At 40.9% G+C, this 15,930-nt stretch overlaps 1 protein-coding gene across 4 annotated transcripts in view; it reads right to left on the bottom strand.

The window, feature by feature from the left end:
* Positions 1 to 15,930, bottom strand: part of TFDP2 (transcription factor Dp-2) — a 48,580-nt gene that overhangs the window by 19,138 nt on the left and 13,512 nt on the right. For all 4 annotated transcript variants that reach the window (XM_058844103.1, XM_058844102.1, XM_058844104.1 and 1 more), the window contains exons 3-4: positions 12,056 to 12,122; positions 2,426 to 2,529 (exon numbers count right to left, since the gene is read on the bottom strand). In XM_058844103.1, coding sequence (XP_058700086.1) covers positions 2,426 to 2,529; positions 12,056 to 12,122 — 171 coding nt within the window. The remainder of the gene's footprint in view (positions 1 to 2,425; positions 2,530 to 12,055; positions 12,123 to 15,930) is intronic.

The raw sequence follows: 15,930 nt of genomic DNA on the forward strand, positions 1-15,930 counted from the left end.
CACAAGACCCCAAGGCACTCTGGCAACTGATTGTGACTACAGAATTCAATGTAAAGTCTTTACGAAATAGATAGAATTTATCTGGTGAAACTGCAGGTGAAATTGTAGGTACACTGGTTAACACCAGGACAACCAGTCTCGACTTCTAAATCACATTCCAGTTCATTTTTCAAAGTATGTCACCAAATGATTTAAATAATATTTAAGGTGAAATAGTATTGATTATCTAATCTTTAAAATAACCACATTTAATTATTTTGATTCTTATTATGGTAAGATTCATACCAAAGCTGCTTGGACAGTGCTTTTTTACCTAAATTTTTAAAACTTTGTTTTATTTTACTCCATTTATTAGTGACATTTGAGTAGTGACTGCACTGAACTTTGTAGTTTCCTTTACTGTTTAACTTATCCATCATCTGTGTAAGCATCCCAAGGCACTCTGGTAACTGTTTTAAGTATATGCTTGTTGTAAGTACTCAGCAGATATATAGGTACTGCAAGTGTGTGTGTATATATATGCATATATATATATACATATATATACATGAACTACAGATAAGTATACAGAATTTGTTTGCTATCCATCATTATTGTTTAGAAAAGTAGAAAAATGGTATGTGAAGAATTCCTCATCTCCCTAGCTCATTGAGCATTACTTCACATCCCCCTGGTACAATGCTGTGACTACATACATGTCTGTTTGGTCTTAAAGACATACATTGATCTCATTTATTGTTTGCAAATGTACAGTTTGAAAGAACCGAGGAAAAAGAGAATTTTAGAGAAACCAAAACACAGGTACAGGTTATGTATTGATTTCTGGTCCTGGTTGATCCTGGAGACCCAAAGGCGCCTAGCTTTACCCCTCGCAGGCAGGCACAGGAAAGGTGTCACTTGTGTCACCTGCCTGCTGCTCCGGCCTGAGGCAGGAAGGCGTCCAGGGCTGATTGGCGGTTCGGAGCGCGGCGGAGCGAGCGCGGCCGCGGCCGGCAGGTGCCGATGGTCCCGGGGGCGAGCGAGAGCCCGGCCCGGCCCGCGCCGCCCTCTAGCGGCAGCCGCCCGCTCCTGCACCGCGGCACCCGCGGCCCCTGCGCTGCTCTGAGGGAGCCGCAGCGGCCCCAGCGGATGGAACCCACTGCGGGTAAATAAGGCCTAAAGAAATAAATTAATCAAGCAGGGCGTCGCTGACACAGGTAGATGCTGAGGGAGCGCTAACATTGCCACTACCGAGAGCTCGTGAGCATTCGCTTTTAAACAGCCTGGCACAACAGAGCTAGGTGTCTCAGAAAGTCTGCATTAATGTCTCATTAATGTCTGCATTAATGGCTATTTCTTAAGAAAATGTTTTCTGAATATAGATCTATCCTTGCAAAGCATCTGAGTAGGAGAATAAAAAAAAAAATTAAAAAAAAAATAAAATGTGTGTCTCGCATCACACAGTAGCTTTTGGAACTTCTACCTGCTATAGAATCTAAACTGCAAGCATGGCTCATTGAAACCAAAAGCAGGGCTTGAGAAGTCAGTCATAAGAGTAGGAACCACATTAAGTGAGTGCTCTCCCTGTCGTGGGTATTTAGTGCGCTGCCAGGACGCATCCTCAGTGGCAGAACTGCTGCAGTGCAGTGCCACAGGGCACAGGCCCCAGCGCTGACGCACTGAGCTGTTCCTGGCAGGCAGCCCCTGGCCAGTGCTGGGGGCAGAGCTCTGCGAGCAGGGAGTGCCACGGGGGTGGCTGTGATGTGTGTGCCCCTCTGCCCAGCTGGACAAACCCCCCGCAGAACAGCAGACACTGCTCATGTGAAAAAGGCCCAACACCATTGTTACAAAATGCATCAAATGGTTCTGCACTCAGGCTAAGTGCTTGGCAAGAAGCTATCAGGTTGCTAGAAACTGTTCACAGCATTGCCTATTTAGCTCTCTGACCACCAGAAAATCTAATTTTCTCAAAACTAGATCCAAAATCCCTGGAACATCAATATACACATACAGTTATCATGGACAGGAAGAGAGTTTTAAGAAGAATAGTTTCAACAAGTTTAGAATTTCTACCAACACATCAAAGACACTCTTACAATGCTGGAGATTTACTGGTGAGAACATGACTTAAAACATTCAAGGAGTGTCAATAATCAGGGTATTTTCTTAATATACTTTCGAGTAATAGTTAAAATGTCAGCTGGTAAAGCTGTTTCAATTTCCACTCAAAGCCAGAAGATAGGTACCCCCTAAGGGCACATACAAGAGCATTGCAGGGAATGGCAGTTCTGGCACATCAGGCCTGCCGTGCCCCCAGGTCAGCACCCTCCCATCCAGGTGGGGCACTTTGTGGCTGAGGCAGGAGGCAGCAAGTTCCTCGACTGTTCCTGTCTTACACCACCAGGAAGTCACAGCCAGTTACACAGGCTGGGGTTGCAAAACTTACCATTTGGGGTCCAACATTCACATTGATTGGTCCCAAGGTTTTTGGCAAAATCTTAGTCGGAGAGTTGGTGCTGGAAACTGGCAATGCGATCACTGAAATATTACCTAAAAAGGGTGGTAAAAGGACAGTTTTAAATTACTTCCTTAGTAACCTGTGGAAAACCCTTTGGCAAATTATCACACAACTCTAACACTTTGGAATCAGCTTTGTTGTCTCATTTGCCGCGAACACACCCTCATGTAACCTCCAGACCTCTCCGCAGATGTCACATGGACACCTCACAAAACTACACCTTCACTATTTTACTTTCAAAATGACATGTATTTTATTTCCAGAAACAATTCATTCTTGCTTAAGACAAAGAGCACACAGCCTGACATTCCTCAGCATTAGAAGTGAAAATAATGAGAATACTTTTAAAAGAAGCCAACATACAAATCCTATTTACAATCTTAATCACATGTACAAAATATGAATCCATAAACCTCCAAAGCCTTAACCATTCCTCATCTGACTGTCCCAGAGCATTCCAGTCATCGATGATGTAAGCCAACCACAGCCTGCCACTTTACAGATGGAGAAAGTGATGTCTTTACAGCTCACCTGTGACCAAAGTCAGAGAGCAGGCATCTGGATGTCACAATAAAGTCTCTCATGCCATCTCCAATGTAGTGTGTTCCCATCCCAAGATGTTTATCATCTTTGTGATCGCAAACTGCTCATGGATCTAAGTCATCCTGCCTACCAGAGAAGGGCAGCTCTGTGCTGATAGCCCCAAAATACTGCTGCTCCTCCTCTATCCCAAATTGCATCTTGTATCTCAATTATTTGGAATTAATGTTTAAATCAAAACTGTTGCAGCACCACCACTACCCCCTGAGTGTTCAAACTGTTGTGCACAAGCCTCTCAAAGCCCTGAGCATGCACTGTGGTGGCAGCAGCTCCTTTCTCTGTGACAGCTTCAAAGCAGGAGAGCTGGGATCAATCAAACACCGGCCCCTTCCTACAACAGCCTGATCCAGCGTGGGGAGGGATGGGCTCTGAGGCACAACCAAATATAAGGAAGAGCTGCCACTGCCTGGTAATCCAGAGTCAGCCTGGGTCCAGCTGGGGTCATGAGGACAAGGATTGGTTCCTGGAGAGCTACTAATGTTCTCTGGCACTGCAGACCACAGCTGAAGGCATCTGAGGTGACAGGTCCCTTCAGAGCAGCGCAGGCACCAGCCCTCCTCCCACAGGAGCCAGCCAAGACTCAGCTTAGCCCACATGCCCAAGCTGACTCAGTGGTGTTACACATCTCTGTTCCCCTGTCTCTGTTCACATCACCTGTTCATCTCCACTGCCCAATTTTCTTTTCTCACTTGGTCCTGAATCATGGTCTTGTTTTCTACATTTTATTTTAGGATACCTATGTTTTCCATTAGGTTACTGAAAAATGATAAATTCAACAAAGTACCTTCTCTGCAACAGGAAGCAGAGGCAACACAACTGAGAGAAAAAAAGATCTTATCTTCTGTAGTTACAGCACAAAAGTAGAAAATATGTAGATTTATGTTAAGTCTCACCTTCTCACCTGAATAAGAAACATTCAACAGATATATGATATATGAGAAATACAAACAAATTGAGACTAGGATGTTCCAATGTTCTGTATTGTAATGTTATGTTGTAATATTAAAATTATAATGTTATGCTTTGTATAGCTTCTGTTGGCATATGCAGTAATACTACTACATAATATTAGTTTTTCAAAAGGCAAATCTGTGTCTGAAAACATCTTCAGAAGCAGCTTGCATCTCTGCTCAATAAAATGAATGGATTATTCAGTCATGCAACTCACCTAGAAAAACAAATATAAACCTCCTACACTTGCAAACCCACCTGCCCAGTAAATCTTTGCTCTGTTATGAAACACCTTTTGTGAGGTAGTGCCAGAGAGCACAAGACAGTAATTCATGATTTACATACACTGTGTTCCCATGCTGAGCTCAAAATAGTTCTCTTAATAGAGAACAGTTTCCAGTTTTACTTTTGCTAGAGAATTTTGCCCAGGATTTCCCAAGCTGTGACAGCATGTTCCATCAAAACCTAGTCTCTCCCCTCATTCCAGGCTTTTGCCATCAATGATGTGTCACTTCCCAGTACTGCTGTAGGAATTTTCCTCTTTTCTGCTGCATCTGAAACTTTTGATCCCATTAACTCCAGCTCTCATACTATTTCTCCTTGCCCCTTTTCTTACCAGGGAAAAGAAAAATTACTTTCTCTGGTGCTGACAGCGTAAGGTCACATAGCCAAGTACGGCAAAATTGTAGAATGTTGGGTTTGGCTCCCAGCTCTTTTACCACAGGGCTACAGCACAGAGCTGTCTCCAGCAGCACTTCCCAGCCTGCAAGAGGCACTGGGCTGCCACGTTTGTCTGTGCCAGCGTGGCCACGTGGGGCTCCCAGCACTGGACAATGAGCACAGCAGCACAGCCAATGCACACGGCCACCAGCACTGGGCACAGCTTGCTTCCTCCTCAGCCTGCGCCACGCAGACTGCGATCCAGGGGATCCAGCTGCACCTGTGATTGCTTTCAACATTTGTAAGGATGTACTTCTCTCACACACACGTGCAGACCCATGACCAAAGCCACACAAACCCACCAGATTTAATGAGCAGCCCTGGAAAAACCACTAGTAAACCACTAATTAGCAGCTACTGCTGCACTGTGCCCTCATTTACAAGGCTCCCTGGAAAAAGGAATATGGGCACCATTGGGGTAAATACAAGGGTCATTCAAATGACTTGATCTTGATTTTAAAAAGATATTTGCTTACATATGGTATGTGTTCAAATGTCAATAAAAAAGATTTTCACCTTCTAATCCCTGCACAAATACCTCATTTGGCAGCAGTGTTGTCAAAACAATCTTAAGAGTTGACCAAGATTTCATAGAAATGTTTCCTTATCCTTGTTCTTACTTTCAATTTTATTCATTGGCAAATATAAATATGTGAAAGTGTAGATTTTTAAATACAGATAGGATGAAAAAGAACCAGTTTGTTTTCATGAGTGAGGTATTTCTTATCCGCAGTGGCCAAAAAGAAAAAACAACCGAATATTTCACAGTAAGAGGTTGCTCTTTGTGTTTGTCAGTAGTTGAAAAAATAGTAAACAAAGTTTTACTAATTACAACTAAAATATTCCTCCCTACCATTTTCTTTTTCTCCCAATAGCATCATGGTCCAGATACTCATGTGACCTCAATTATTTCAAATATTACTATTATATTATTACATTATTATATTTAGGAGAAAGTAGATGTGACAAAACATTCAACAGATTTCTGTATTCAGCTGAAAGCAGAAATATCATCAAAGTAACTATATATACTATCATAAAGCAACTGCAAAGGCTTTAAACACGACCAAATTCTAAATAAATGCCAAGTCTTAATAACACCCATCATCTGGGGACAAAAAAGATTACACTGATTTATGTCCTGGGGCACAAGAGCAGTGAGTACAGTGATAAGCTGCACACAATGAGACCCATCAGCTTTGAGTCACGGTAATCTCACTGCATGGATGGAAAAGGTCAGCACAGATGGATCAAACTGGAATGATTTGTATAATAATACTCAATTCTTATATAATGTTTCTCAGCAGTACTTTCAAGGCACAAAGGAGGTCAGCATCATTATTCCCCTTTACCTATGGAAATCCAAGCACATGGGAAAGAAACCCACTTAAAACTCTCATAGGGAGGCTTTAACTGCAATGCACAGAAAGCCATCCCAAACTGAGCCTCCTTGGCACTGAAGCAGATTCAGAATAACAATCTTCCAGTGGATATATGTATGTTTCTCTCAGAACAAAAAGCACTTTGCTTCTACATAAATTATTTTTCCATCCTTCAGTCACCACTATTGTTGCTTCTCAGAGAGAGAAACCAATGTTGCTATAATTTCTTATTTTAAAAAACCATCATCACTACATAACTATTATTCTTCCTGGAATTTGTGCAATAATTTTATTGGTGCACAAAAATAAAAATTCAGTTTAAATGATCTACAGCTTCAAGCAGTCACAGATAAAGTTATTCATGTTTATGTACATGTATGCTCACACTAAGCAGCTCACCAAATCAGTTTAAATCATTATGTGCCACCCTAAATAGCTTAATTGCACATAAACAACATGCACTCCTATACAAATACAAAACTAAAGAGATTTTAGTGATTTTTTTTTCCCTGTATAACTAAATCTGTTAGGTCTGCAGCTTAGTTGCAAAGATAATCAGAAACAATGTCAACTGGAGAAATCTATAGAATCTGTCACAGCCAGTTTGAAGGAGACCATGGCTGATGGGGAGCACAGCCCAACCAGCTGGGGTTACACACAATGCATACATCAACAAAAAAAGCCATTGAATTTTCAAACAAAACACCAGGGAAGTGTTGGTAATTTGGATTTCATATTCAGAGCTCTAAACAAATGTCCACTTTTTAAAAGTGTCTCAATGAACAGCCATTTTTAATAATACAGCCTACAGCTTGATGATGATGACAGAAACCCCAGCTCAGAGCTGTGAGATATCAGCAGCCCTTTAGGATATTTTGCAACAACAAATGTGATGTGTCCTCAGGGTCCCCTATTACACTAAGACATTTACTTATCTCCAAGATCAGTACTATCAGAACATGTAGAAAATTTGAATTATTACCATGTTATTAGTACACATGTATTTTCTTGGTACATTTCTTAATTTGTGTTTTGCACAAAATTATTGGGTTACAAACCTAGCTTCAAAAATTCCATAGAGATGAAATCAAAGAGATCTGTAGAAAAGAAAAAATCAAATGGAGCAGACAGTTTTTCAATGTACTTCAGGCTTATACAGAGCAGTACAATTTCAGTCTTTTATTGTCCAATTTGAGACAAATCTACAGAAGTTAACAGCTTCTTATGAATCTGAAGGTACCAGGCACAGGCCTATGGATAACTGCTTCTGATGTCTTGGTCATTTTAGCAGATCTCTTCAAGCATACAATGAAGTACTTCTATTACAGCAGCGCTGTGCACTAAGTTTTTAAAACAGCCGCCCTGACAGGATTTAGTACAAGATAGGTACTGTGTAGTAGAAAGATGCATTGAAACAAAGTTCATTGTGATGTTGTATTAGAAGTGAAGATTCCCACCCAAAGCAAGCTCCCTACAGCTATGATTAATGGCTCCTCCCTCACAGACCCTGTTGCAAAATTGGTGCTCTGTGGCTGGACTCCCTTTTCCTCCACAGCAGTAAACAGAAAGCAACATGGAAAACTCATGGGAACTGGGAATACAGTAACAAAGTATTAACTAAGGGCAGCAGGACTCCTCAAAACCATTGTGTGAGTCTCCATTACACATTTTAAGATAAGAATCCTGTACCTACGGCCCCGGCAGCAGAAGATGTGCTCAGTCCCACTTGCCCCGTGGCAGGCTCTCCTTCCCCCTGTGCACGGGTGTGCGCTGGCATCCCCGCCAGTATCCCGGGATTTAATCGGGCTGTTCCACTGCCAGTCCCACTCTGCTGAGCACCTGCTAAATGAAGGGGCTGGTGAGGCTCACTGACTACTGACTTGAGCTTTCAAGTGATGTCTGAGTGCAAATCTTGATTTTATCACAGGATTTCACAACCAGGCAACTCCAACAAATCAGGGACCCTTGGGACTCTAAGCTGGCACAGAGCGCTGAAAGCCACACACATCCCTGTGCATGCACAGGTTTTATGGGGCAAGGGTAACACAGACCCACCTTCTGCTTGGGATCACTGGGAAAAGAGTTTGATTTTCCATTGTTGTAATAGATGTTAACAGGATTACAGAACTTCAAGCATGTAACTTAGTGACTGGGAGTGTCTCCCAAACAGATTAACTTTTAAATCCTCATGGTTACACCTGAAACTTCTTATCATGAACTCTACAGCAGGTCAGGTACAATTCATCACAGCTTGCAACAATAACCCCAAACTAAAGCAGAGCTGCCCCAATTCAACTTATTCACAAACCAAATTACACCTGCTGAGGACTAACTTGAACTATTCTATTGAAACAATTTAATTGAACCTGCCAACTCCACAAAGACATTTTGCCACTTAAACCAGAATTTTGCATTAATGCTGAATGCAGTCCCTTAGTTCCAGTCAATCAACCTCACTGGACATCAAAGTTCTGTCAACACCCAGGAGAACATCAGTCTTGATAGTATGGATCCTCCCAGCAGTATCTCCCAACAGGCACAATTCATGATGGAAAACTAGGAGAATACCTGACACATACGTACAGATCTATCCCCAAAGCTACAAACAGCCATCTGTGTTCTACAAAACTTGAGAGGAAGCATCTCTTTTACATTCAGCAACCCAAGAATATTCATTTACTAAACAATGAGAAGTAAAATTAAAATGCAGGTCTCCTACAGGAATAATTTCAATCACTAGTAATTTCAGGAATGGAAATGAAGCACAGCCAGCCCAGCACAGCCTGTCACAGCTGAGCAATTTTGATTGCAACAATAAGAATCTACTATGTCAAAGACCAAGGGAAAAGGACTTTCAGAAAGGAGATACCCTGACAGTGCTGTATGGGCTGCTGAAATATTTTATCCAATGGTGGTCCTTGCACAAGGAGTCCCTGGCATTTGATAAGTACCATGGCCATCAGTCAAAAGCCATCTACATGTGGCATTCCCTCTCAGATCCAATGAGTGCTCATTTCAAAGCAGAAGAAACAAGCTCCAGAGAGAAGCTTTTAGCCAAAAGAGCCTGTTACCTATGAGATAAAGGCAACACATGTAGGGAAGTGAATTGTCTGTTGAACTAGAACTATTCACCAAAAAAAGTGAACATTTGAGTTAATGATCTGCTGAACACTGTGAAATTTCTTCTAGGCACATGTAGGGACAAAAAAAAATCTGGTTCCCTTCAGAATTAGGCAACAAGACTTTTTATGAGGATTACAAATTTGGATGTATATGCTTTGATTCTTCAATCATCACATTTAAAACATCAAATTCCTTAGTCAATTTGCATTGCATTTAGATACACTGGTTACTGGAAATATTTTTTACCCTAGACATCATCTACACAAGGAATAAAATCAAATATTGAAAGTATTCTAAAAAGCCTGAATGAAAAAAAGCTGGGGCAGGAAGATGACAATATTCACTAACAAACACAGGAAACAAGCTATAATGAGAAAACTGAATCCCCAAATAAACCAAACAACCTGTCAACCTAGTTAGAAACATTAATTCAGATTTAAAAATCAGCAAAAGTGACACAGCAGTACTCTAAGATTTACAGATCAGATTGCAATACCTAAGCAGTCTGTGAGCTTTAACTTCTGTAGCAAAATACACCTGGAAAACACCCAGAGGCTGTGCATGGGCCCTAAAGGTAAAGGACATTAAAGGTAATGGTGGGAAAGATGAATGGAGCCTGATAAACACTGCAACGGCAGCAACAGAGTAACTCCTTCAAGATGGTTCAGGGGAAAACTTGTGTAGAAAGGAGATTTTGAAAAGAGCCTGTGAATGGAAGAAAAGCAGAGAAATCCATTTTGAAGTGCAAGGGTCATGTGATCAGCTACTTTGATTAGGCATTTTTAGTGAGAAAAAGACAGAAAGTTTCCCCAACACAACAATTATCTTGTGGTGGTAAAGCTGTGGAAGAAGACTGCAGTATCTGTGTGAGTACAGAAACAGCAACAGCTGACTTGGTGTCTCGAGACATCCTCGTGCAGTCTGAAACACCATCCTCAAAGAGCCAGGCTGCTGTTACTAGGCAGTGGCTCACCTAGAGTAGAACAGCATTTTTCAAAATTTGACCCAGTAAACCTAGAATTTCACAACACATTTCATAGAAAAATAAAAGATCAGGGTTCATTAGTAAAAAGGAAGATATTTTGCAAGGAATTTTCTATGTGCTCAAGGTTCAGCACAGGAATCTGAAGTGTTAAATTAATGCAATAGTCTTTGTGCTAGAGGCAAATAAACATGCACCACAATTATCTTTCTGGAAAGAAAAGAAAGATGCAACTTTTTTTTAAGCAAAAATTTCTAGCCCTTGAAATCTGATGCTTTCTAGAAGGTCTTCATTAGAGCAAATGGCCTCTCTCCTTTGTTCTTGAACATATCATAAATCCATCATGCTTCAGTCTAAGAATACTATGAAGGCATATTATAAATAGGCCCAGGCACGTAGCAATGAATTGCCTTTAATTTTACTATAGCAAATTATTTAATTTAAATAATGTATACTAAAAAGAAAAACAAAAACGAAACTGCCTTCACTAGGAAGCTCACAAAGCCCTGTTAAGAGCTAGTGGATCTGAACATCTATTTGGACTATTTCCCCCTCCTTAATTTCCAGAGTTCAGCAATGGACATGCCAAAAGAAGAAGTAAAGGATACTTTAGATTGAAAGTAGGAGGCACAGCTCAGGTAATGGCTGTATCTGTACAAGTTTCCCCAGCTTTTATGGAATATTTGATGCTCTAAGAAGAGCAATCCATTGTGAATGTTTTATTTCAATAGAGATGGCAACAATTTCTAATTATACCTCAAGGTTAAAAAAAGTCCCAAAAATTGTTAGATCATAGCATTTTATAAAATACACAAAAATTAAGGTAATAATGCATCCATCATCCCAGAAGCAAAATCTGATAAAGAATGGGGTATGGGTCACTGGGGTATTCCTAACATTAATGACCCATACTTTATAAATCTATTCAGTTCTTTTCTGGACAAATCAATTGCTTGTTTCAGAAATTATTTGAAAATGTTCCACTTAGTCTTTTTCCCTAGCATCACAACACAATCACAGAACAACAAAGCACAAAGGGTAACATGCAATAAATAGTTCTCAAAGGCCTCCACCAGTTTGTCATGTTCTGCAAAGTTTAGAAAACTAGGAAGATACTGTAGCTCCAGCCAGTTTCTGTTTAGATTAGCTCATTTTTTCAGTCTCTTAGGTTTGATGGCATGAGCCAAAAATCAACCTTCCTGCTACTACATATATTGGTTTATTGCAGTGGATTACACCAAACCAGTATTTAACTAGAAAGGTTGATTGAACAATTTCCTAAACTGAAAATCCTTGAGTTTTCTAATATAGATAAGGGGTTTGTTTTACTGGAATACCATAGCTGTTATGACTGATCATAAATTGTTTTTGAGTCAAAAGTGATTAATCGAGAAGTCTTAAGATAAAACAGAATAGGACAAAATATAATTATTATTGTAAATTGTGCAGAACATTTAGAAGTAGGATATGATGCTTAGCCTTCTCTGTTGTTTTGACTACAACAGACTCAGGGAACTTTAAGAGTGGGGCAGAAATCAGGAAATTCAGCATATTTATTCACCATCAAGGAAGGAAAAAAAGAGCTTATTTTATCCTCTTATTATTTTTACTACCCCCTATTTTCCCCTCTGAAATTCTGAAGATTTTCCCATCTTTGCTACTGACACTTACATGCTAGTATTAAACAACTACCAGTGGGAATGTATATTTTGAACATATAAATTCTGAGTATCCCAAATATGAATCAACCATATGCAGTGAAATAAGTCTTAATGTATGTATTGAATAGAGTTCTCTTACCTTTTGTTGGACTCTGGTTCTGATCTATAAATCCTTTCAAGTCTCCATTTGTGGAAGTCACACCAACCTGAAAAAAACATTTTTGAAGTCTTAAAACACAGTAAACCTTTCTATGTTTTCTGATATGCAACTAACAATATTATGAAAGCAACTTTCTGCATTATGAAGCATCATAGTCCTATGGAGAGTAGAGTCTAACAAGGGCATGACACTCAGGACAAGGTATGCAAGACATTTACTGCGTATATATGAAGATAAACTCTATTTTTAACTAAGTTGTTACCTCAAAAAACACCCTGAATATTCTGGCCATGCACTACATATGATCCAAACAGCCCATTCTGGCTATTATGGTGTAAGGCGCAGTTGCCTCCAAGTCAAAGGGAGCAGCTGCCACCAATAACACAGCAGAAATCTGCCCATGTCCAGTTGCCTCAGTCCTAAGCTGCATGGTCTTCAGGTCTGAGATGTGCCTATTGATGCATTCTAAATACATTCCCTAGTCTTCAGAGATAGACTGATTTACTGAGGGTAAGCTACTGGTGACATGGAAAAATTAAATCTTACACAGAATGGTGCAACTCAGACTTTGGCATGCACACAAAGCATAGGAAAGTGTAGTTGGTACAGAAAAATACAAGATCACAGCTGCTGGATGAGGAAAGAAAGAGATGGGAAGTCTCTCATATCTCAACCTCTTTCTAAAATATTATAAAATTTGAGTACTTCCACAAATCAATGGGACAAAGGGTTCCACTATCCAAGTTAAAAAGGCAATCATATGATGAAGGATCAAACGTTTTGCTTAATTTTACAGATGTACGTAGCAATAATGGAACCTGTGCTAGGGCCACTTGAAGAATTTTAATACACTCAAGTTGGAGCATCATTTAATTTTAGGTAAATAAAACAGTATCTACTTAACTAAAATAAACTACACAAGACAAAAGAACACCTAGTATAAGCACTCAGTCTCTCAATTCTGATTAGAGACTTTGTATTCAGCAAATAATTTTTGTAGGGAAAAATTTGCACACAGCATTGTGGCAGATTCTTGAAAATACTTCTCCCAAGATTTCTTCCCCATCAGGAGACACGTAAGAACTGTTTCTGCACTACCCTGGTTGTAAAACACTGCCCAAATGAGCTCAGTTACGTGCTTCTATTAACAAGCCCTTCGAGACGCTCAGTACAGCTCCTCAGTTTATCTCAGACATTGTCAGTATCGGACTGGCTCTTTCCTGCCCTTCCTGGCACACCCAGCTGGACCCTCCTACAGGCGCTTGGGCTGTTGCGGTGTCCCCAGCGGCTGTGCCAAGAGAGGGGTGTCCCATCTTCCACTCCCGGGCTGTCTCCCAGCAGGTGGCAGCGCTGCAGCAGCGATGCAGCGGGGCTGGGGAGGGCCCGAGCAGGAACGCCCGGATTGGAGCAGGGCGAAGGAAGGAAGGAAGACATAAAAACAAAGCAAAACATCTCCTCAGCACTGTTTGGTAGCAGATCCATAGGGAAAAGAGTGGCATTCCAGGATCCCTTGTGCTTGGGCACAAGGAATGCTCGTGTGGGAAGAGGTCACTGCGGTTCCTTACATTGAGGATGTGTTCTTGAGGAGATGTTTAAGCAGAGCCTGGAAACCACAGTGCAAAGCACTGCGAGGCCACTGCAGCGCCCAGCCAAGGGGAAGAGGCTGCACTGCTGGCCCACACCTCTGCTGCCTGCACACAAACGAGTGTCAGCTTCCCCCAGGACCCCTGCCTGCCTCTGCAGCAACTGGAACAACACAAACGGGAGAAATTTTCAATTCAGGGAAAGAATAGGGGTCCACAGAGATAAATACCACGTTAGATTAAGGGCCTCAACTCATTCCAAGAGAAAGGATTCCAAGGAACATCTCCAAAGACAGCACTGAAATTTGTTCGCAATTGAACATTCAGCTCTAGGTCTACAACTGTAGATTTCCCTATTAATTCAGATCAGTGTTTTAATCAAACACGGAAGATAACATACATATACAGTGTCAGAATGAAAATTCTAAGTTTTACATTTAATTCTCTGAAAGATTTAGAAAGAAATGCAACAAAGTATTTGGGAGATTTTGTGTCTTTCTTGTACTTCAGTGATGCAAATGACACAAAACCACAGGACTTCAGTTTGCACAGAAATTCATTACAATTGTTCTAGTAGCACATTTACAAATAGAAGCACTTTTCTCAATTTTATAATCCTTGTATCTAAGTTTAGAAGAGCTTGAAAACAAACTTGAATTTCATGAGAATTGAAGTGAGAAATGTGGCAGACCTAAAGGAATTTGTTTCTCTTGCAGAAGAATGATCCTAACTACGCCTCAAAAGAAGCAATATGTGATGCAACATTACGATACTGCTGCACAGCAAGAGCTTTATAGGATTCCATCTCAGTGTTCAAGAGTCCCAGGCCACATTGTTATCTGAGACAGACCACACACTGCTTTTGGGAATCTTGCACTGTAACGACTCCTAAGCTGACACCGGCAAACAAGACAATGCTTAACTGGTATCATTTGTTACTTTCTGTACTGCTCATGACATACATTTCTACTTTATAACATTGGCCCAGTGTCCAGATTACTGAGCATGGCAGGAGCTGGACTGGGTATTGGCAGGAGCTGGACTCCCGATTCTGTTCATCTGCAGCACAAGGAATCCAGCCACGATGGGAGAAGAAGAAAGGATCTTTGCAGACCTACTAAATATCTTTGAGGTTTGTTTGCCTTTCCTGTTAGGTGACTAAGTTTCCAAACAGGGTGAGGGGAAAGAAAAAAACTCACAGCCAGAGTCTTGGATGGGGCCAACTGCCACGAGCAGCTCCTGTAGCTTGCCTTGCAGCACAGCCTTCTCTACTGCTTGGCTGGGCAAGTCTCTGTGACCAACATCAGCAGTTAAACTTTCTTCCATGCTGACATGTGATAGGAGAATATCACAGCCATTTAACTGGCCTTATCTAGGGCAAGACAGCCACCCTCTGAGAAGCACTGACAAATAACTTCACAACCAAAACTAACAGTCTCATTCAAAAAACCTGCTGAAGTTACATCACTCATTTGTTTGAGTACTGAAACTAAAAATTTGTTTGAGTAAACTAAAAATAAATTTACCATGAGGATTTGCTTTTTGTTTTCTGCATTTGTTCATACAAATGTCCTTTTATCTGAAGGGCCGATGGGAAAGGAGATACAAAACAGGCAAGAAGAAACACATTTTCTCATATAAGTAAAGAATGAAACAACCCAGTTGGATAGGGAGATTTAAATTACATCTGGGTACAATATATATGGTAAGCACATAAACATCTCTTTTCTAAGAGAACTTGTAACTTTTATTCTACATTTTATTATTCATAGCTTCTTTGGTTGGATTAGTTTTCTAAGAAAGTTCAAATTACCCACAAACAATATTTCACATGCAGATACCAGAAAGGGTCCTGCATTTAAAGAAAATGAGCAGTGAGCCCAGCCTGCATAATTCTCTCACCACACACTCAGAGAGTTAGGAAGGAAAAACAACGACGGGGAAGGTTATTCATCTTGCACACACATTCAATCTACGGGAACATTCTGGCACGTGCTTGAAGCATGAGCTGCCTTGGACAGAAGGTTGTTCAACACAGCTTCTTGCAAGGTGAAAAGCCATTCCAGCCATAGCTCAGGGCTGTGCTGCAGCAGGAGCACAGACATGCCCAGCTGAGGGGCAGTGATTGCAGAATGCAGAGGTGGCAGCTTCCTGCTGTACACATTTGACAGAAGATACATGCCCCTCAAGACTTTCCTGGAAGACACCCAAATTCCAATATTTAAAATTTTTCTTTCCTTGATGCTACAACATAAAGGAAAATGATGGGAG

This window comes from Poecile atricapillus, chromosome 8 (assembly GCF_030490865.1).
Source record: "Poecile atricapillus isolate bPoeAtr1 chromosome 8, bPoeAtr1.hap1, whole genome shotgun sequence".
NCBI classification, from domain to species: Eukaryota; Metazoa; Chordata; class Aves; order Passeriformes; family Paridae; genus Poecile; species Poecile atricapillus.